This window comes from Sphaerodactylus townsendi, linkage group LG03 (genome assembly GCF_021028975.2).
Source record: "Sphaerodactylus townsendi isolate TG3544 linkage group LG03, MPM_Stown_v2.3, whole genome shotgun sequence".
NCBI lineage: Eukaryota > Metazoa > Chordata > Lepidosauria > Squamata > Sphaerodactylidae > Sphaerodactylus > Sphaerodactylus townsendi.
The window spans coordinates 109,589,925-109,613,342 of NC_059427.1; the positions used below are offsets into that span (position 1 = coordinate 109,589,925).

General features: G+C 45.7%; 1 protein-coding gene across 3 annotated transcripts in view; it reads right to left on the minus strand.

Annotated features, from left to right (window-relative positions):
* Window positions 1-23,418, minus strand: part of PKN1 (protein kinase N1) — an 83,197-nt gene that overhangs the window by 14,573 nt on the left and 45,206 nt on the right. For 2 of the 3 annotated variants that reach the window (XM_048489798.1, XM_048489797.1), the window contains exons 1-4: window positions 8,530-8,605; window positions 4,457-4,757; window positions 1,231-1,376; window positions 184-313 (exon numbers count right to left, since the gene is read on the minus strand). In XM_048489798.1, coding sequence (XP_048345755.1) covers window positions 184-313; window positions 1,231-1,376; window positions 4,457-4,757; window positions 8,530-8,604 — 652 coding nt within the window. In that variant the 5' untranslated portion in view covers window position 8,605. Of the gene's footprint in view, window positions 1-183; window positions 314-1,230; window positions 1,377-4,456; window positions 4,758-8,529; window positions 8,606-23,418 lie in introns of those variants that run through there. The other variant, XM_048489799.1, reaches the window with a different exon arrangement.

Here is a 23,418-nt window from a genome sequence, read left to right on the forward strand (position 1 = left end):
GCACCAACCCAAGGTGGGGCAGAGAGGTTTCTAAAATCTCCCCAGGGATTTATGCTCCAGTTCCCAAAGGGTTCTCTAAGGACTGAAGGCAGGGGGTGGCTGGACTTTGTGAGTGACTGCCTGGCTGCACGGAGAGAGTCTGCAGGGCACAGGGACGGCTGTCTTCGTCATCCTCTCCTTCACCTTGCCCATCTTCCACATTCGGCTGCGCCTCATCGGCCTGCATAGCCTTGCGGATCTGCATGCGGATTATATTGATCTTTGTCTTGCTGTCCTGTAGCATCTGCTGGGCTGTCTGTAGCAGCTTCCGATCCTAGAGGGCAGACCAGGTAGGGTATGATTACCAAGGAGAGGAGACAATAATTATCCATTACAGTGAATCCAGACTGAGGGGCAGAAGCCACCTCTGTATTCTCTAACCTACAGAATACACAAACACTTCCCATCCAATCTTGGGGATTACACAAGTCCCCACATTTCTCTGACAGTGTTCAGAGAGCTGGAAATATGTCCTAGTCCATCTGTTGTGTCACTGGCCTCTGGTCTGAAAAGGTTATCTATCTGAAATGGGAGCAGGCAGAAGGCTTCTTCAGCAAAAACTGTTTCCACTGTGAAGTTTAAAAACAAACTCCTGCAGTTTGCAGGTATACAATCAAAGTAATTTTATTTTTTCAAGTACTAAAAAAGTACACACTGAAACTTTACGAGATCATGATTCAAGAAATCCAAATTAATCACAGAAGTGTCTGCCTTTCCCAAATTTAGAGACATGAAAATGCCAGCTGTTGCAGTCTTTGTCAAAGGGAGGATTTAACATGAAATGAGTAACAGTATGCAATATCTGGACTAACATCAGCTGAGCAGACAGGTACAAACACCCCCTTAATCTGAATGGAAATATGTTTTTGTGCTCATATGTTGATGGCTTGTTTAGTCATTTCAAAGCAAACTATTGAGGACAAAAATATATTACCAGAGAGGAGCTCAGACTGCTGTAACTACCTACAAACCTACTGTTTGTAATGAAAACTACAATCAGTCTGCCATTCCTACACCCCTACAAGCAAAAGACATAGTGTGCATGACACAAACTGTTCATCTGTAGCTCAGGGAATTTGAGGGGGTTCAACCAGGCCTCTTGTGAATGCTCTTTACAACATACTGGTGGAAGGGCAGCCACACTCACCTTGACAGTATGAAAGGAGACAGGGACAAGGATAGCACACTCACCTTAGCAGTACCGTTGTCGTACATCTGGATCATGTTCTCCGCCCCCTGCTTAACCTTCAGTTCAATATTGAGCTGCTTCTCCAAGCCGGCAATACGATTTTTGGTAGCTGTTGATCGGCTCAGACTGCCTGGTGACTGGGGCGCAACTGGAAAGATAACCAGAAGCAGTGAGGTTAATGATACTGCACAAATCCAAAAGCTCCAAGGGAAGGATGTTCTGTGCATATGCTTTATAACAGTGGCATAGCTATCACAGGGTGGCATGGAGACAGGCACCCCGGGCGGATGCTGTTAGGGTCACATGTGGGTGGAAAATCACCCCCATGCCCCTCCTCCTTCTCTCCTCACCCTGCCTGCCTAGTAGAGGCCGCTGCCGGGCACCCCTGCCCGGCTCTGCCAGGGTCAACAGAGCCCACTGCGCATGCCCCTGTCTGGCCTCGCTGCCAGCTAAGGTAAGTGGGGCTGGGGGTGGCAGGGCGCCAGGGCCCATGGGGGGGAAAGCTTGGAGTCTGCCCCGGACTCCATTTTCTGTAGCTACGCCCCTGCTTTATAAGGCTGATGGTTTCCCTATAGCATAGACCAGGGGTAGGGAACCTGCGGCTCTCCAGATGTTCAGGAACTACAATTCCCATCAGCCCTTACCAGCATGGCCAATTGGCCATGCTGACAGAGGCTGATGGGAATTGTAGTTCCTGAACATCTGGAGAGCCGCAGGTTCCCTACCCCTGGCATAGACTAAGCGGAATGAAATGTACACAGCTTTACCCTTTCCATCATGAATATACAATGACAGAGCAAAACATCTTTATATCAAACCTTTTTTTTAAAAAAAATCATTTATTACCTTTGGACAGCTGCACCTCAAGAGTAGCCATAACAATTATAACATAATCACTGTCTGTTTTATCTGAAACTTGATGAGGTATGAAATTTGAGCTTCTGACAACAGGGAAATATTACTGCTCTTTAAATGTTAAAATGTAAAACACCAGCACAGTGTAAAATGTTTTAAAGTAGATTGTCTAGAAAGAGGATTCTCTCTCGCGCATTGGATATGAGAATGGCAAGGGAAAGCAATTGAAGTTAGAAAATCTGGGATTCAAAGATAAAATGCTCCTATAGGTATGGGCAGAGTATATCAGCATGTGATTAAACTGATATTCCATCCAGCTGAACAAATAACACCCCCTCTATTCTACTCTAGCCAATGCTATCAGGGAAAGGAACGCTTCTTGAGGACACAGACTGGAAGTTTTTAAAAAGTAAGAGGCAACATTCAAACTCTGTCTTTTAAATTCTGGTTCTTAGTCAACATCATATGGCCAAAACACTCCTCATTATTGTGTATTTTGTATCCCTGACTATCGGACAGGGAGCCTGCTCTTGTATAAGACTGCCAGAACTGCTTGGTATTCACAACTGAGCAATGTAGTGCAAAGCAAGCCAGCTGGAATGAAAGGAAAGGGGCAACTCACATCTCAAAAGCCTCTACACCAGTGAGTAAATCCTAGATTTTCAGAATGCCCGATCAGAAAGAACACTTGCAGTGTTGTCAGGAGGAAAATACCACAATCCCTAGGCTAATTGGGGACAAACTTGTGACTGGATCAAATCAATAATCCATCGAGAACTCTTATTATTGTCTGTAGTGGACAAAACTGAATGCCATCAGGCAAGGAACTGCCTCTTCACAAGACTGGCAACGTTTCAAAGCAGCCTGTGTCTGGAAGGAGCTCTGTGCCTGAGGCCCCAATACTTTATTACAGATGTCCTGGTGAAAAGGAAATGGCCGCACCCAGGCCCTGAGCTTTTTTAGCCCAGTTGTTTCCTAAGCTGACTCTGTTCTCCCCCTTTTCTGTAGCCTGTCAGGTGCAACATCAACCACTTCCTCTTGCAAAATCACAGGCAGCTATATCAGCCTCTGGTAAAGTCCCAGTTTTGTGTAATGAGCTAGCTTGGATTGGACACTCGAGAAAAAGACAAACTACAGGGCTAGGGGTCAGACGAGGAAGGCAGGACTGCCACAGAAATGAAGACCTCTCCTGGGTCCCATAAGCTTCACTGTTCCTTTGCCCTTCTCTGCTATAGTGGGTTGCAGGAGACACGTTCCTCTCTCTGACTGCAGCCATTGAATGGCAAAGCTAATATTTCTCAGGAAATGGGCCTGAAAAAACTGCAGGTAGGGAGCGGCAAACAAACAAGTACTGCAGTGTTCCCAAGTGTAAGGTTTCACACACCAGACAAAAGTCTCCAGGAGACCAGGGTGGGAATACATATGAACAGCTATAAACAAATAATACTTAGCAAACTAAACCGAGTTCTCTCATACATGCAACCTTTATGAACAGTCAAGGGATGTAAGTATCCATGTATGGGAGAAGTATGATGTCATATTCCTGCAACAGATCAAATGCCACAGATAACATTAAACAGAACGACAGATTACTAAGATTATTTTTGGTTCAGTTTTTCCTACGTGTAATTAAATTTTCCAGATATTCCCACACAGCTTCTAAAAATGACTACAACCACAGGAATGGTTCCTGAATACCTAAGGAGCAGGAAGAGCATGGCAACAAGGAATGTCTCAATAGCTCCAGGGGCAATGGTATTGGACAATGTTGTTTATTTCTGTAGAATTTGGCATGTGTCTAGTTTTCTAAAGCATTTCTAACAGCCAGATGAGCTGTGGGGCACCGGCAGGATTCACACAGCAATGACAAACCATAATATCAACAAATGCCTTCACTCCAGTTTAAAAAATCCAACTGCCTGCACTCAAGCCTCGCATTAATTTGTACTCAAAACAGATTATCTCTCCATCTGCTACAAAACCTTTCTGGAATGCAAGCAGATATGCAGCTAGCCTGATGTCAAACGGGTGATTTCTTTACTCTCATACAGCTTTTGCTGAACCAACCATTCTCTTTGAAATGCCTGCAACCAGATTAGGGACAAGTGCAAACACACTACCAGTTTGGTTACAACCAGAGATACTTCTGAAAGGTGGGTCTGTTCTTTAACAAGGGAAGCTTCCCTTACCATAGCTTAAGAGTCTTTTCTCCAATTATCTCCAGATGGAATCACCAGGATGCCAGAAAGGGTCTTCAGTTCCCTGCAGCCTGTACACTTTGTCTCAATCCCCCTTGTCTTATATTTCTGCCTGCCCTGTGATCCCCTGCAGGGACCACTCCTTGACTTACCACACAATTAAATTCACACTTACCCCCCAGTTCCTCAGGGTCTTTGACCACAATGTGTGCATTGAGATCCTGCAGTTGGTGGTGCAGTGTCTCCAGCTTACGGTTGGAGCTCTTGAGCAAGTTCTCCACATTGGAGAGGTTTTTACGGTCTGTAGTGGCCTTGCGTAGGTTCTCCGCTCCCTCTTTGATCTTCAGCTCTTTGCGGATCTCACGCTTAATCTTTTCTTTCTCTTCATCTAACTTCTGCTGCACACTTGTGTCTGAGAAATCTGAGCTCTGGTCTAGACCCAGGTGCTCCAGCACTGACCAGCTGCCTGGATCACTCTGTAAGGGGAAAATGGTAAGAAGATTGTCACAGGAAAGGACATAAAGTCTTAAGCATTATTCCTTGTCCCTCCAGGTGCAGCTCTTCCATTTTGCCATGTTGAAAAATAAGCTCCTATTCAACAATAACTCATACGTTCTAAAATATGCTTTAAAAGCCAGCATGGTGTAGTGGACAGAGTGTCTGACAAGGCTCTGGGATATCCATGTTTGATTGGACACTCTTGATCCTTTAACAAGGAAGCTTACTGAGTAATCTTGGATCTCCCTTGTAGTTGTTATGAAGTTAAAATGGAAGATGGGAACCACTGGAGAGAAAAGTATGATCTGAGTATCTAACAAAACCACCACAAATGAAAATGCCAGGCACATAACTCAACCATTCCATAACCGGGAGAGTTAGCAAGGCAAACGGCAACATCCTCAGCTGCTCCAAAGAATACCACAACAGAAGATACTGTGTTCACATTGCAGATACAATAAGGAAAAGCCAGAATTTGGAATTAAGAGGTGTGACAACCCAGCACCTCCCAGAATTCCCAAATATAAAGCTGAATTGTATAATGGATAAGAGTGTGAACCAAGGAGTCCTCAGTTCAAGAAGTACCTCAGGCACTCTTACTTACAGGGCTGAATGGTATCAATGATTCTTTTAAAAAAACAACCATTACAAAATCCCAAGTATTTCTTTTTAAGATATATAGAACCAGAGAGTTGGGAAGGGGTCATACAGGCCATCTAGTCTGACCCCCTGCTCAATGCAGGATCAGCCTATAGAGTATTGTTGACGAGTGTTTGCCCAGCCGCTGCTTGAAGACTGTCAGTGAGGAGGAACTCACCACTCCCTATGCAATTGATTCCACTGCTGAATCTGATTGAAAAATTAAATCTCAATTTAATTTCAATATGTTAAAGCCTGAAGTGAAGTTTTAAAACATTCCCTTCTCACTGGACACAGTGTGTAACAGATTTCCCTCTGTGATACACCTCTGAAGATGCCAGCCACAGATGCAGGCGAAACATTAGGAACAAGATCTACCAGACCATGGCCACACAGCTCGGAAAACCCACCACAACCAGGTGAATCTGGTCGTGAAAGCCTTCGACAATACCCTGAAGTGAAGCTTTAAACTGGAAGTGGCATGACAGACCTTTGATGTATTTTTGTCCCTTTCCTCCAAAGCAGCCATGTGGACCACTACTGTGATGAGAGAAGTAGTACAGGAGAAGAGGGCATTCAATCCCTCCTCCAGCTTGCAACATTTCCCAATTTTAACTACATCCTGACAAAGCTGATGTTAGTACTGTGGGGAGGGTGGAAAGCGACTATAGTATTTTTACCTATCAATTCCAGGGGAGTGGTTTAGGGAGCAATCCTAAGTAGATTTTGTCAGAATCCTACTTAGGCCTATTCAATAGATCTCACTCACAGGAAAGTATCCTGAGGATTGCATTGCTAGATGGAATTCAGGCTCAGGTCCACGGTTCCCACAGAACTAAACCAAACAGAAGATGACCTGGTGCCCAGTTTCTCTACCACGCCTTGCTGACCACTATATCCTGCCAACTCTAGCTGGTACTGACTGGTAGATTCTTCCAGTGCTAATTATTGGATTATCAGAGGGCCGATACTATATGTATATAGTGATTATATCTTCCAGTGCACACTTTAGCTTTAAAAACAGATACAGGAATTTATGACCATAAAATATGAACCAGGAACACAACACTTCTTTCATCAAAACTGGTCCTCCTAGGTTGCTTTTAGTTTTGGTGTGGGACAAACATAAGCAAAGGCAAGATCCTGCCTTCTTCCCTTATTGGCAGTAAAAGTAGTCAAAGGATGGCCATAGCTTGAAACTGTTGAAACAGCAACAGAGGAAAATAGTTCATTTTCTTTTTGCCACAGCTCTGAATTATGTGCCCTCTCTCATCCTTGCTTTCTAAAGGAAAGGTTTTACCTTTTTAAAAGATAAGCTCTATGTCGGAGGATCTGATAGTAGATCCCCCAAATACTGTACAACTTGGTGCAGACTATGGCGTAGCTACAAATGTGAGCTCAGGAGAGAAATTGACATGTTCAGCTCTATAATTCACAGAACTGTATTCCTCCCACCATTCAGGGACAGAGCCCTCACACATCTGCTGGAAGGAATAAAATGCCCCAAATTTCCCCCAAAGGAAGACAAACCCATATTTAAGACACCCCCAAGATGTTATACAAAAAAGGTTTTTTAAAATCACTATATACAGCTGTAATTTGTTTGTAAACTTAAAATGGCACACTTTTTTTCCTTATTGGTCTGTAAAATTATAACAGAGAACTGCACCCAGCAGTTCAGGTTGCTACAGACGAACGAATGCCCTGGGTCTCTGGGGTCTATTCAGTGAAAGGAATGCTATGGAATAGGTGTGAATGTGACAAATAAGCACTGTCCTCTTTTTTCAAAAAGCTGAAATTTACAGGGATTTGAGCAAAATGCAAATATGAAAATACAGCAGAAACCTGCATATATCTACTTCTCAGTGAAGACTGTCATTTAAGAACATTTGTATACATGGCACCAAACTCCCATTCCAACCTGCAGACAGTTTGTACCCTCCCCTTCATGTGCATGCATACGTTATCTTGTATTACACACATGCTGTTCTTTGTGTCACATGTCTGATACGTTTGAACAAGTATCACAGCCCTTTCCTCCCCAGCAAGTAAGGCACTGAACTCTCCTTCCTATCGACAGATAATCTTGCTTACAAACTATGTGCACATCCTAAGTAGAGTTACACCCTGTTGAAGTTAGTGGGCTTAGAAGGGTGTAACTCTGCTTACCCCTGCATGTCAACAGTACAGAATATTATGCCCCCAAATCCAGGTACATCATCTACCACAACACAGATTACATGTGCAATACTTCTTGCTTCTGGTACAGTTATGCTTTCTGCCTTTCATGAAATTAGCTACCCCCTATGATGCACAGGGAATACATACATTCATCTATAACCTATTTTGTTTGTATAGACCAGGGGTAGGGAACCTGCGGCTCTCCAGATGTTCAGGAACTACAATTCCCATCAGCCCCTACCAGCATGGCCAATTGGCCATGCTGACAGAGGCTGATGGGAATTGTAGTTCCTGAACATCTGGAGAGCCGCAGGTTCCCTACCCCTGGTATAGACAGTTGCACAGCAAAGTGAGTTATAATGCACACAGTCACCTCTAAGCAAGGCTGAACAGTTCTCTAGCTACATACACTATGATGCATGTCTGCATCCAGTTTTAACTCATCTTATATTAGTTCAGGAATGTTTTTCTCTGATCTAATTCCCTGTTTGGAGTCAGAATAGCAGTACTTAAGAGTGCTGGACTCTAATCTGGAGAAAGGAGTTCGATTCCCCAGTCCTCTACATGAAGTCTGCTGGGTGACCCTGGGCCATTCATAGTCCTCTCAGAACTCTCTCAGCCCACACAGAGGCAGGGAATGACCAACTAATTCTGAATCCGACAGGGTCACCAAAAGTCAGCTGTGATTTGACAGCACACACACACACATTCACTCACTCACCTGTTTCCTCCCGCCCCTCCCCACTACAGTCTTATTGATTTTAGTGTGCTGCTTATCTCTAGTCACTCCCTGAGGAATAGATCCCTTAGGTACCATAAACTTGCAACACATCATCATCTTTTCCCTCTCTATTACCCCAAAGCAGGGAGGGGGACAGGGATGATCAAACTCTTTCCAAGTCTCCCAATATCCTCCTACAAAGGCAGTACCTCCAGCTCTTGGTCAGAGATTGCATCTGCTTCCGAAAGAGACATCCCAATTCCAGGAGAGGCATACCAGGCCATCTGTCTGCTCAGGACTGCGTGCTGGCTACACTCTCACTTCCTGCCTGTCAGTTCAAACGGCTCTTCTAGCCTTTGTGCAAACAAACCACTTCCTAAACAGAGTTCCTGTATTCGTTGGCACTACCGGAACAGGCCACAACGGTAGGGAGTAATGACAGCGCCTGTAAGCTCTCTCTACTGCTGCCTTTGCCTTCCCATATCCCTCTGGAATGAATCTGAAAGACGTTAAGTAAAAAGGCCATCGGGTCACCAATGAGAATCATAGAAACACAGAGCTGGAAAGAACCTCCAGGGACTTCTAGTTGGAAAGAACCCCCTGCACACTGCAGGAAATTCACAACTACTCCCTTCCCCCTCCCCACACAGTGAGCCCTGCTCCTCCAGGATCCCTGGCCAATCTGGCCTGGAGGAAAATCCCTTCCTGACCCCAAAGTGGTGATCGGCATTATTCTTGGCATGTAAGAAAGAGCCATGAGAGTCAGGCACTGACGCAACCCTTCCTGCCCTCTCTCGCATGATCTGCCCAAGTTCACAAAATTACAGTCAGGTGGCCATCTAGCCCAGGGTGGGAACCTGCTCTCAGATGTTCAGAGAATCTGATTCCGCTTAGCCCCTACCAGCATGGCCAATTGGCCATGCTGACAGAGGCTGATGGGAATTGAAGTTCCTGAACGTCTGGAGAGCCGCAGGTTCCCTACCCCTGATCTAGCCTCTGCTTAAAAACCTTCAATGAAGGAGAGCCCACCACCTCTTGAGGAAGCCCATTCCACTGTGGAACCGCTCTGTCAGGAAGTTCTTCGTAATGTTTAGCTGAAAACTCTCTTGATTGAATTTCAACCCATTGGTTCTGGCCCGACCTTGTCAGGAAACAGAGAACAACTCTGCACCATCCTCTATATAACAGTCCTGTAAGTACTTGAAAATGGTTATATCACCTCTCAGTCATCTCCTCTCCAAGCTTAACATGCCAAGCTCCTTCAACTTTTCCTCATAAGACTTGGTCTCCAGACCCCTCACCATCTTCACTGCCCTCTTCTGGACACGTTATAGCTTGTTTACATCCTTCTTAAACTGTGGTGCCCAAAACTGAACACAACACTCTAGGTGAGGTCCAACCAGAACAGAGTAAGGTGTTACCATCATTTCACGTGATCCGGACACTATGCTTCTCTTGATAGAGCCTAAAATCACACTTGCCTTTTTAGCTACCACATCTCACCGTTGATACAAGTTCAAGGTATGGTTTACGAAGATCCTTATATCCTTTCTGCTCATAATACTGCCAAGACAAGTCTCCCCCAGGATCCCTAGCCAATCTCTCACACTATTATGACCAAGGGTAGAAGATGCCTTTGAAATATTAGTTTGGTTGGGATTCTTTACGGAGATAAAACCTTAAAGACGTGTGCAAATCAGTTTGTTAATAATACCCATCAGAGAGAACGGAGGACAGAAATACAGACTTGGAAGAACAGATCCCAAAGACAGTGCAGTAGTTTACTTCTGTGCCCTCTATCTGCCTGGAGGAGTGGCTTTACAGAAACCCTTGCAGTATCTGTTATCTCCCAGGTCTGGCACAATTCTTACTTATTACTTTCTATGGGATATCTTGTGCAATGTCTGATTACACCATTTCCCTCACGCTTTCACATAATAGCAACAACATTAGACTGAAAGGTGCCCCTCTGTTTCAGCCTCTCCCACATCACATTAATTGTACATTCACCCTTTTGCAGGTCTGTAGCTTATGCTTCCCAATTTCAACCTCCATTGTGACATACCACTCTGTATTTGGCAAAAGTACACTTTTGTCCCATACATTTTACAGCTAGTAGAAAAAGAATCAGACTGAAATAATATGGAAAATGTAAGAGCATCTTCATCTTTTTTTTTCAAGCAATCTATCCTATTTTAAAGTTGTGTTAAAAATCACAAGGCTCCATTTTGCTCCCCATTCCTTTTAACATCTGCCAGAAATTGTTGGGAGAGGCTTTACAAGAATATGGAGTGAGATGTTACCCAGATGGCAGATGATATCTGTCTCTTATTTCTCTCTTTCAGCTGAATCAGGTAAGGCACTGAGTGTCTTTGGAGGTGCTAAAAGGGAGGATGAGGGCCAGCACTAATAAACTGAAACTCAATCCAGATAAAGACTGAGGTCACAAAACAGCCAGCCAGGGAGTGAGGAGTCAGCCTATTTCAGACAGAGGTATTTTCCCCCCTGAAGGAGCAGATCCACAGCTTGGAGAGCTATTATCCACACTAACAGATGGAAGTGTGGGGTAATGAGGTAACTTTTATTTTTTACTTCATTTACACTCTTCTTTTCTCCCCTACGGGGTCCCACAGCAGCTTATATCATTCTCCACTCTTCCATTTTTATCATCCTAACAATCCCGTGAGATAGGCTAGGCTGAGGGCATGTAGCTGGCCCAAAGTCTCTCAGGAAGTTTCCACAGCAGAGTGACAATTCAAACCTGGGCCTTCCAGGGAAAGCTTTCTTGATCACTTAGGCTTTCTTTTATTTATTCCACTTATTTTGATATGGAATGTCAATCTGGCTGAAAGCATCCATTGCGTAGCAATATTTTCTTATTTGATTGTGATGCCTGTGTACTCTGCCTCAGTCAGTGAGGTAATTTTCTTATTAGCTTTATTGATTTATTTTTACTCATGATAAGTTGTTTCAAGGACCACACATTAGAAAACTGACTAAAATATAAACCAATAAACAAAAATCTGTCCTGCGGCAGACAGCTTTAGTGCAAGAAAGAGCAGCCACTTAGGTTAGAAAGCATGGGAAGCAAGCATCTTTAAAAATGTAAGCTAGCAAATCAGAGCAGTGGCTGTAAGAAGAGCCAATTGAAAAGCAGAGGGAGGAAGAAAAATGTGAGAATCCTCATCGGATCTCAGGAAGCAAACACATCTAGTGTTGCTTTCTTTCTGAAGTGCTTAAAGTATCTGATGAGAGAAGGATCCATTGGATACTCACCGTGAAGGGTCTTTCTACTGTAGGTAAGTGGGGCATCTTGTGTGGGTGTGATCTCGACCAATTGCAGAGAGGCAGGAAATGATGAAATTCTTCCATGTACTTCCTGTGAGGTCTTGGGGTCACTTTGCTTCAGTACCCCCACCTGGCATAGTAGTACAGCACTTTAAGTAACAGGAACAAATGACCAAAAACATGGAAAGAAAACGGCTCGGCAATAACGAAGACCACAAGAACAGTAACAACAATAACGACAACCCTAAATGTTGAACAGTCTGAATACATGAATTTAGTTGATAACAGAGAGAGTAACATCGGGAAACAAATGGAACTAGGGAGGGCCAAGATGCCCCACTTACCTACAGTAGAAAGACCCTTCACGGTGAGTATCCAATGGATCCTTCTACTGTAGGAGTGGGGCATCTTGTGTGGGACCTCCCCGAGCAGTGTCCCGAATTCGGGTGGGTTTCATTAGTCCCCGATGATACTTTCCAGTACCCTTTTGCCAAAGGCTGATTCTGCCGAGGCCAGGGACCGAATTTTATAATGACGTATGAAGGTGGAAATGGAAGACCAGGTGGCGGCCTTGCAGATGTCTTCCACCGATGCATGATTTCGGAATGCTGCGTTGGTCGCAGCATTGCGCACTGAGTGAGCTGTGACTCCCTGAGGGACCGGTAAGTCAGAAGTTTTGTATGCTTCGCATATGCAGGCTTTCAGGGTACTACTGATTGCTGCCTTGGACATTTGCGCTCCCAAGTTGGGCGGGCTAATGTTGATGAACATACTCTCTGATTTTCGGAACTCCTCCGTTCTTATTATGTATGCTTTTAAGGCACGCCGTCCATTCCAATGTGTGCCACGATTTCTCTTTTGGGATGAGAAGGGTTGGCATGAAGTTTAGAACAACGATCTCCTGGCCTTGCGATGGAAAGGGGAGTTAACCTTCGGAATGAAAGTTGGATCTGTCACGAAGACATACCCTATCCTTATGGAACACACGCAGAATTTTGAGTTTATTGAAAGGGCTTTGGAAGTTCAGCCACTCTTCTGGCCGACGCTATTGCAATTAAGAATAGGCGTTTTCATTCTTACCCATTTGATGTGTACCGTTTGCCGGAGTTCAAGCAGAGGGACCTAGTGAAGTGCCTGATAGGACAGCGTTCCAGGCACCAAGAGGGAAACCTGTGGACCACCGCGAGGTTGGGACAATTTTACCCTCTTAGGAAGTTCAGAGCGTCCGGATGTCTGGTGATGTGGATATGCGTACACAAGGGATAACGGTAGCAAGAGCTGCCAATTGTCTCGCGTAAGGTGGAACGCGAGTCCCATTGAGTAGCCCTATTTGCAGGAATTCCAAGATAACGGTGATGGATGGTTCCGTGGGGTCAAGCTGTTTTGCGATGGCACCACCTGGACGTAGGGCCTTCCATGAGCAGTTGTAGATGTTGACTGTCTGAGCCTCGCGCCTGGCTGTTAAGATAGTAGATGTGACTTCTTCCGAAGTACCCCTTTTTTTCCTGAGGTTTGCCGCTCCAAGAGCCATGTGGTCAGCTTGAACCCAAGCGGGATCGGATGCACCGATGGGGCCCTGCATCAGGAAGTGGAAGTGATTGGCAGAGTCAGTGGTTCTCACGATGGACAGTTCAGGATGGTGGTGAACCAGGGTCTCCTGGGCCATCTGCAGGGCTACAAGGATCACCAAGGCAACCGGATATGATCCTGCGCCCAGGAGCCCAGGGATCAGGGAAAGGAGGAAAGCATAGGAGATTTGGAGGCCAGTAGCGTTCAGGCGTCCGTTGCTACCGCCACAATGGATGGTAGTGTCGGGTCATGAAACTTTGGAAGTTGATGGTTCTTCTGGGAGGCTTAACAGGTCTACCTCCGGGTACGAAGGTGTTGCATATCTTGAAGAAGACCTGGATCGGTCGCCATTCTGTTTCGCACAGGTTCTGCCTGCTGAGCCACTCTGCCTCTAGATTTTGGACTCCCCTGATGTGTAGGGCTTCGAGTGATACCAAAGTTCTCCTCCAGCCCATTGGAGGATTTTGTTGCTTCCGAAAGTGGAGCCTTGCCGATCTGGAGCCTCCCTGGTTGTTGATGTACATCTTCGCCGCAACATTGTCCGTTCTTATGATGACATACGTTGGTGACGGAATTTGTGGCCGGAAATGTTGAAGGGCAAGGAAGATCGCTCGAGTTTCCAGCACATTGATATGGAGCCGGGATTCTTCCGGAGACCAAGTTCCCTGGACATACAGTTGATTGAGTGTGGCCCCCCAGCCCAGAAGGCTGGCGTCTGTGAAGATTTGAGCTCGATGAGCATGTAGGATAACGCTTTTCCCGTCTGAGGTTGGAGCGGTTCGTCCACCAGAGAAGAGCTGAGGCGAACTCTTGGGGGTATGGTTAATCTTCTGTCTTTTTTTGGCAATAATGTCCAGCTGGTATGCACGGAGAAATTGTTGGAGGCGGTCTCGCGTGGAAACGCGACCCACTGGGTCAGGTCGATTACTGAGATGAAGATCCCAGCAAACTTGCCAGTTTTAGCAAGGACGTACTTCTGTTGGACATGACTAGTAATGTCGCTTTTCTGATTTTCTACCTTCTCTTCTGGGATGAAAAGGAGTCTTGTACCGTGTCCAGCACTGCACCTAGGTGTTCTAGCGTGGAGGAATGAAAGAACTTTTTTCTTTGTTTACGATAAAGCCATGCTGTGCTAGGGTTTCTTGGAACTACCTCGGCGTCGGTGATGGCCTTGGGGATGGGCGTGGCGAATCAGCAGATCGTCGAGGTAGGGGGGTAGATGTGTATCCCCTGTTCCCTCAGCATGATGACTGGAATAATAGTACCTTGGAGAAGGTTCTTGGGAGCCCGTGGCTGATCGAATGGCAATGTCAGGAACTGATAATGGCGATTCTGTATGGTGATCTCAGGTACTTCCTGTGAGAGTTGTGAATGGGGATATGCTAAATAGGCGTGTCAGATGAATCAACGAAGTCAGCAGATCTTGATGGCCCGGCGTTGCCGTATTAGACGGAAGGGTTTCCATCCTGAATTTAGGGACCGAATGAATTTGTTGATCGTTTCAGGTTGAGTATTGCTCTCCAGTCCCCATTTCTTTAGGGACTGTAAAGAAATGTGAATATGTCCTGAGAAGCGTTCAGCTGTCATTACAGGTTGATGGCTTGGATCTTAATTGAGGTGGGAAACAGCCTCAGGGTTCCTATTGGCTTTGGCGGATCCTTTGAGAGAAATAAACGGAGTGGTGATGAGGAATAGCGTTGAATTCTATCCACATAACCTGTGAATCACGACTGTCCACCTGTTACATGGTTTCCCTGCCAACAGTGCTGAAAGTGTTGGAGAGCGGCCTCCACGGGATGCTTTGTCAATAATTGCTTGTTTCTTGTTGGCGTTGAAGGGGCTTGCCCTTGTTGTATTGTTTGAAGGACTGTTTGTAGTTCCGAAGAGATGTTGATTCTGCCGAGTGTAATTCTCTGCCGCGTCGTTAAATGCGGAGGTAAGTTTGTGTGGGACGGAAGGTGAACTTGCTGCTGGCAGAAGACCTGTCGGGTGCCGGACCGATTTTGGCATCGTCTTTTGTTGTCCTTGGTTTGGACAAAGGACTTACGTCAATTCTTTTTTCAAATAGAGCCCCTCCAAAGTATGAATAACCAGCCACTACATGTTTTGATTGTATGTCCGAAACGCCGTAAGAGCGAATCCAGGCGTGCGCCTTGCTATCATGTTAGAGGCTAAGGACCTGCGCTACCACCAGTGACATAAGCTAAAGGTGGCATCTGCTATGAAGGAATTGGCGAAAAAGAACCGCTTCGATGCGCATGCTCTACCTTTGCTTCAGCTGGAATCATCTCTAGGAGGCGTTTGAGCCACACCATGGAGGCTCTGGCCACTGTGGAGGAGAGCGTAAAGTTTGATAGCTGCCGCCAACCACTCGTGAGATCTGGCGCTGCTTCAGATCTCCTATCAAGACGGGTCTTTGATATTGCCTCCCCTCCTTGGCTACCAGTGCTCGAGGTGTAGTATGGACACAGGGGCATTGACTGGAGGATTCCCAGGAGGCGTGAAACTGCTGAGGCATCAGATATTTTTTCTTAAAATTGAGGGCCAAGCCCTTGTGGGCAGTGGGATTGAGCCATTCCTATGAATCCTTTTAACAAAGCATTCAGGAACAGGGAAATGTTGCATGCGCCCTCCCTATCGGCGGAAATGAGGATGATGTTCCTTTTGGATGATAGCCCTTGATTGGCTTGTTGGAAGCATTAATGGAAGGCTGGGGATTTGCTCTTCGTCCTCAGAGTGCAGTAAATCCAAGCCCAGGGAGATAGTTTTAGAATTAAAGATTAGTTTCTTCCAGTTTAAGAACTGTATGGATTGTTCTGCAGCTGGCTCAGGGTTTCACTCTGTGTCAGAGAATTTTTCTCCCCCATCAGAGCCAGGTCACTGGGAGAATTCTGGAGGAATTCTTCTTCCTCCTCATTAGAGTGAGGGCTAAAGGGTCCCTCCTCACCAGGGGCTAGGAGTCCTCTGCAGTGAGGACTCACCCGGGATCCTTATGGGACCGGGCCAGCGGGCGGGCATTAGCTGTCCTTTGATCTCTTGCATCCAGAGCTTTGTCTATCTCCTTCTAGAAACTCTAGCAAAAAACTGCAGAAGTGCGTTCATCCAGGAGGAGCTGAAGGGTTAACTGCCCAGCGTTTGAATCTCCCCGTTCAGGATCCTGTGGAGTGCTTGCCTGTTGAGTGACACAGGGAAGGGAGCCAGCTGAGTCGAGGGAGCCCACGCTTGAGGGTGTAGCTTCGACTGCTCCGAGGGCCACTGGGAAGGCGGAGGAAGTGGCGGTATGGAGGTCTCCGGTTAGAGGGCAGCGCCCTGGGAAGGCATGGGCGCTCCGGCACGTTTGTCTTTTTCTTTTCTTGGCGGAGTTGGGATGACTGCGCTAGCACCGGAGGCAAGCCAGATTTTCCAGCAGCTCGCGTTGTTGCGTCCATTTAATGGCAGCTCCTTCCTTATGGCGCCAGAGTGGCGGGAGTATTGGCTCCTTGTAAGTCAGCGAGACGTTTAGGCGAAAAGGACCTTGCGTCCATAATTAAACTTGAAAAGTTCCTCTTTGCCAACGGGGGGGGGGGGGGGGGGGGGGGGGGGGGCGGTTTGCTGTTAACTTTCTTGGCTGAAGCTTCTCCTTCCACAGAAGCCGAGATCAACCTCTCACCCTCCTGGGACTGAGACAAACTTCGCACAGACTGACACAAACAGACTACGAATAGGGTTTTTTGCCAGAGCCAAAAAATGCGTCTGCTCTCTGCAGAGGCAGGAAAATACTGAAGAAGGTGACCCCAAGACCTCACAGGAAGTACATGGAAGAATTTCATCATTTCCTGCCTCTCTGCAATTGGTCGAGATCACACCCACACAAGATGCCCCACTCCTACAGTAGAAAAGATTTAATCAAAATAACGTCCACATCCTGAAGTGCTACAATTCTCGGAGGACAGTAACTAATTTGAATTAGTTCCTGTACTTCTCTGGCCTTGTCCTCGTGCCACGATCCATTTTATTCAGCATTTTCTCTGCCCAGAACCTTCAAACATATTTTCCATACCATAAAGACTAGGACTTGGCTCACAAAAGCAGAGATTCTTGGGAAACTGAATTCTGCAACTAATACCATGCTCTGTAGTTGTCGTGTCTTCCCATTAAATCACAGTAAACACACAGAGCTGTTTATCTATGGCAGAGGTGTCCAACTCTCAGATGTTCATAGACTACAATTCCCATCAGGGGCTGATGGGAATTGTAGTCCATAAACATCTGAAGTGCCAGAGTTGGACACCTCTGGCCTATGGAGTAAGCCCTTCATCTTCTTTGTCCTCAGACAAGAAATATTTACTCTGCTCCTTTCCTAGATGTTCTTGTCCCTGTTTGTTTAACTTACCTTCCAAGCACAAAAAAAAGTTCCCTTCAGTGTCTAGCCATGCTCACATCCTGGTGTGCAGCTCTAGAATTATTTTGGCCTTTTCAGTTCAACAGCTGAAGGGGCAAGGAGCAAGGCTTATCCTCACAGTGCACAGCCCAAGGGCTCTCTTGTACCCGTTCTTTTAGAAATTGGCTGTCTGCCCAGCTGAAGATACAGAAAGTGATTTCCATTGACCTGAAAGCCATCAGTTGGAGACTACAACTTATATCTGCAATGCAGGCACCTTTCTATGATGCACCCCCATACCATAAACTGGGTTTATTGCTTGCATTATTTAATAAAGAAGCTAGCTGCAAACAAAGGAAGCAAGTGTTCCACTTCTCCAGGAAGGCATTTTGGGTAGAGAAAGAGACAAATGTTTCTGCGGAAGGTACAAAAGAAGAGCAACAGTTAAATATTTGGCCTCTATCATCAAGCCCAGCCAGTTCTGCTGTAAACTTATATGCACCAACAGAAACATAATTTTATATCAGACAAGGTCTACTAATGCAAGCTTTTATTTCTGTCAGTGTATATGAAGGATGCTGCTGCATTGTTGATCTGCATTGTGAACTGCAAGGGAAGCAGTCACCCTATGAAAAATCTGCTGATAGTGCACGTGTAGCACTTTCTGAGGTGTAGCACAGACTGACCCAAGACCAACTTCTTATGGAGCCCAACATCCCAGTGGGGAAGTAAGAGGGAACAAAGGAAATTGGTGAAATGCCTCACTGGAACAGTGCTTGAAGCACAGCCTTCACATAGCTTCAACTTGTATGTGGGCCTGGTTTGGTCTCAGCTCTGAGCTGGAACTGGGCCAAGTAACAACGTAAGCAGCTGCAACGCTTGAACCGGACACTTTGTGAAGCAGAGCAGGAAATGGAGCTGCTGACTCACCCCACTTCCCTCACAGGCACAGCTGACCCTAATGTTGTTTAGGCACTGTGGCGTATAAGGAAGAGGGAAGACTTTTTTATCCAGTAAGAGAAGCATGCCTAAGAAGGGCTTGAGACTGTAGGAAAGATAATAGAGAATTTACTGAGTTTCCCTTGTACTGTTTCACAGGGTCTTGACAGAGAAACAGAAGCTTAGTCTCTGAAAGACTCAAAGAATCACAACTATGAATATCTATGCACTGGTAAACATCAGGAGCAGATCATCTCCCCAGCACCTAACACTCATTTGCTACAATACCGCTTGGTGTTTGGCAAGTTCATGCGGGTTCTGTACTGCATTCTGCAGTGTTGCAGTAGAATAAGTTCACATATTTTGACGAAGCTGGGTTTACCATTTCCCTAGTACTGTTAGAAAGTTCAGGTTTAAAGACCTGTTGCCAACAAGTACAGCAAGAAAACCTCAGGTCTACAGTTAACATGTTACCAATGGCATGGTCAAAAGAAGAATCACACAAAGGTCTCCTTCATTTCCAAAAGTTCAGACTGTTATGGAGAAACACTGCAAATCTGATCCTATAACCTTTATGTATACATCGCAACCCAAGCTTCCAATAGCTGACTCATGTGAGGTTTACCCTTTGACTTTGCAGGCTGTGCTTGTTGCTCTGTTTATGACGGTTGTCCTATTTTCACACACTGCTCTGCTATGAAGGCCACTCAGAATATTTCTCAAGAGGGTGTACGCAAACGAGCAGTTTATAAGTACAATCCTAAGGACACAAAATGGAGAGAATCAGTTTTAGAGAGATTTGCTGGTGCTGTGGCGCTCAGAAATGAGACAATACCCTGCTGTGATAATTCAGACGAGCAATTCTTACTGCAGCACAGGCAAAGGCTGCAGATTGCTTACCACAGCAAAATAAGGAAACCAACACAATCTCTCATCATATCTATAACAGGAAACAATACAATAATGCTTTTTATATGTCACTTCATGCTGTATCAGAAAATTAAAAAAAATGAACACTAAAGAATGTTGGATTAGGCCTAGAAGTCCACACAGGATGAGTTATAATATACATACTATTCTACATGCTGATGGTACCATCCAAAACAGATTTATACCCTGCTAAGAAGTCAATAGGCTTAGAAGGGTGTAATTCTGCTTAGGATGGCACTGTAGCCATGGAGTCCATATCCAATTTTGAAAACTACAAACATCATAAACTTAGCATGGTCACATATGTCTTTTGCTCTTTCCCACCTAAGTCACAAAAAAATCCACATTCCTTTTGAAACTTGCTTCTGTGCAGACATCCTCTACAGTCATTTTCAGCTACATTTTTTAAAAGTACATGTTGATCATGACTCCACTGTTTTTCTCCTAAAGCTGCCTTTGCCTCCACTGTCCATTATTTGACAGATGTATTGGCCAGTAAACCAAATAGTGATTTGGTCATCTACTTTGCCTCCCTCTGATGCTGTGCTTCAGAATGTCTGGCTCTATTATTCCATTAAGTATACATTTGTGCCCCCTTCTTCTCACTTTGTTGTTGTGGTGTTGCTGAAAAGTGGAATAAATTTTTAAAGGGTTCAAAAACTGCTTCAGGAAAGTGAGTTTATGATGCCATCAGCTTCCAGCCAATCAGGGGTGTGCATAGCTGGCTTCTGCAGTGAACACAAAACTCTGGATTTGGCAGAAATTGGGCTGCTTTCACATGAAGCATTCTCCCCACATGGAATGCAGAAAGCCCCCAATTTCAACAGGAGTGCTGACACACAGTCGTGTTCATTCTGAACACCACTCACGAATCTTCTGAAACGTTCCTCTTTATATTGGATCTAAGGAGGATTTGTGATATAGGCAGTGCACTTACAGGCATTATGGAGAGAGGGCAAAGCTAAGGTCTTTTGAAATGGTGGATCTAAGGTCTGCATTTACTGGCAGAAAATAGCAAATAATTACTGATGAAGGTTAAAGTGGGAAGTACCACAACTGAACTACAGATATCATCAAGATGACAAAAGCAACGACTATGGAGGAATTACGGAATGCAGGGGCGTAACAAGGCAGCCCTGGGCAGACTGTAGCCCTGGGCAAAATCTGAGTTGGATGCCCCCCCCCCCCCCATGGACGGCCACTCCACCACAACCAATGTTTTTTTTTGCACCAGGACATTGGTGCCTACAGGGGGTGAAGTTTTTAGACATATCAGCAACAAAATTTCAGCATATCATCAAGAGACTGTCCTTATACTACTCCCCAAGTTTGGTGAAGTGTGGTTCAAGGAGTCCAAAGTTATGGACTCCTAAAAGGGGTGCCCCATCCCCCATTGTTTCCAATGGGAGCTAATAGGAGATGGGGGCTACAGTTTTGAGGGTCCATAACTTTGCCCCCCCTGAACCAAACTGCACCAAACCTGGGGGGAATCATCAAGGCAGTCTCCAGATGATACCCTGAAATTTTGGTGCTGATACATCCAAAAATGCGCCCCCTGCAGGAACATCCCAGAAATTTGCCCAAGAATCTTTGTTCTGCATTGAGTTTTCTGCATTGCTATCAATGGGGATTGCAGGCTGTGGGGGGGCACATTTTTTGAAGGCACAGTCTCAAAACTTTCAGGGTCTCATCAGGAGACTGCCCTAATGATTCTCTCCCAAGTTTGGTGCAGTTTGGTTCAGGGGGGGCCAAAGTTATGGACCCTCAAAACTGTAGCCCCCATCTCCTATTAGCTCCCATTGGAAACAATGGGGGATAGGGGCACCCCTTTTGGGAGTCCATAACTTTGGACTCCTTGAACCAAACCTCACCAAACTTGGGGGGTAGCATAAGGACAGTCTCCTGATGATACGCTGACATTTTGGTACCGCTAGCCTAAAAACTGCGCCCCCTGCAGGCCAAAACTGGAAAACCACTAAAAATACCCAAAAACGAACCCAGCATTTTGATGCCCCCCACAAGGTGATGCCCTGGGCAGCTGCCCACCTTGCCCAATGGGCATTACGCCACTGACGGAATGTTAAGGATGACAACGAAGAAGGTGAACCCGTTAAAGATTTTCTGTTACTTGGCTCCATCATCAACTAAAAGGGAGACTGCAACCAAGAAATCAGAAGAAGATTGAGACTGGAAAGGGCAGCCATGAAAGATCTAGAAAAGAGTCTTAAGTGTAGGGATGTGTTGTTGGCAACCAAATCAATTTAATTTATGCTTATGTGTATGGGTGTGAAAGTGGGACAATGAAGAAAGCTGCTGGGAACAAAGTTAGTTCATTTGAAATGTGGTGCTGGAGGAGAGTTTTATGGATACCTTGGTCCAGAGGCGTAGCAAGGGAGAAAAGCGGCCGATGCACTGGTGTGTCCTCTGCCCCCACCCCGCCACAGAACAACCCCACCAGGCCCCTGGAACACCCTCGCCACACCCCCACAGGGGCGCACTCCTGGTGTGTTGCGCACCCCCCCCCCCCGGAGCTATGTCTCTGTCTTGGGCCACCAAAAAGACAAATAAGTGGATTCTGGATTAAATCAAGCCTGAATTCTCCCTAAAAGCAAAAGTGACTACAGTGGGACTGTTGTACTTTAGTCAGATTATAGGAAGATAAGAGTCACTGGAAAAGAAAATAATGCTAGGAGAAGTTGAAAGTAGCAGGGAAAGAGGAAGATCTGACATGAGACTGATTGACTCTATAAAACAAGCCACAGCCCCCAGTTTACAAGACTTGAGCAAGGCTGTTCATGACAGTATGTCTTGGAGGACATTGATTCACAGGGTTGTCATGAGTCGGAAGCAACTTGTCAGCACTTAAAACATACAAGATCTATATTTCCTTTTCCTCTTTTTTGGACTTTTTTCTTTTTCTAGCACATCTTGTGGGGGGGGGGGAGGATTGCAAGGCCACAAGGCCCCCGGCCCAATCTCTATCATGTCAGTTCTTCTGCACAGACAGACCCACGTGGAAGAAAGGAGGAATGGGGGAGCAGTGGACACTGCCAGCATGTGACATATTCCTACTCACTCCCATGCTGCTGGTTACTGACACCATGGTAGGGGTGTGCTTTTGCCCCACAGGGAGCAGCTTTGATGAGATCCACTGGATAACTATCTACTTCTTTCCTATCGATGATTTTTCTGGCTTAAGATGAAACTGAATTGATTTCAGTTGGCTCAAAGCATTGACTAAGGAGGTGAACAATATCTCTTCAACTCCTTGAAAAGAAAGTATGATGTTACTGGATGGGGGGTGTTGCCAGGGATTTGAAATAACTTGGTCAACACACTATTGAAACCAGGGCCAAAGAGACCTGGAGTGAGAACTTTCATGTTTTGTCTCCTGTTTCAAAAACAGCTACATAGAGAAAACAAACTGGATTGAAAAACAGAAAAACAACCCCCAGCATTGAAGAACAGTGCGCCATGGAGTAGCAAACAACTCAGTCCCGGCCAAGAGGCATTCTAGACAAGAGATGAACAGAGATGGTTTGCTGTTGCCTTCCTCCTTGCAGTAACCTTATTGTGCTATGGCCCCCATCCAAGTATGGACTATGACTAACCCTGCTTAACTTACAAGCTCTGACTAGCTCAGGCTAAGCTGAGCATTCGAACACAGACACCCTACAGCCGCCATTTGGCCCAGTGGTAGGGTTGCTAACTTTGCACCAGGAAATTCCTGGAGATTTGTGGGGTGGAGCCTGGAATGAGTACAGTCTGGGGAGTAGAGGGACCTCAAGGAGGTATAACGCCATACAATCTACCCTTCAAAACAGCCATTTTCTACTGAGGAAGTGATCTGTATAATTCTGGAATATCTCCAGGCCCCATCTGGGTCTGCATTGGCCTCCTTGGTGGCGGGGCCAAAGGCACAGCACAGCTCTCGCAGCACTTTGCCCCTTGCCTCTAGAAGTTGTTCACATTTCTCAGTGTTCCTTTCTGTTTCAGTCTGTGCCTTCCTCTT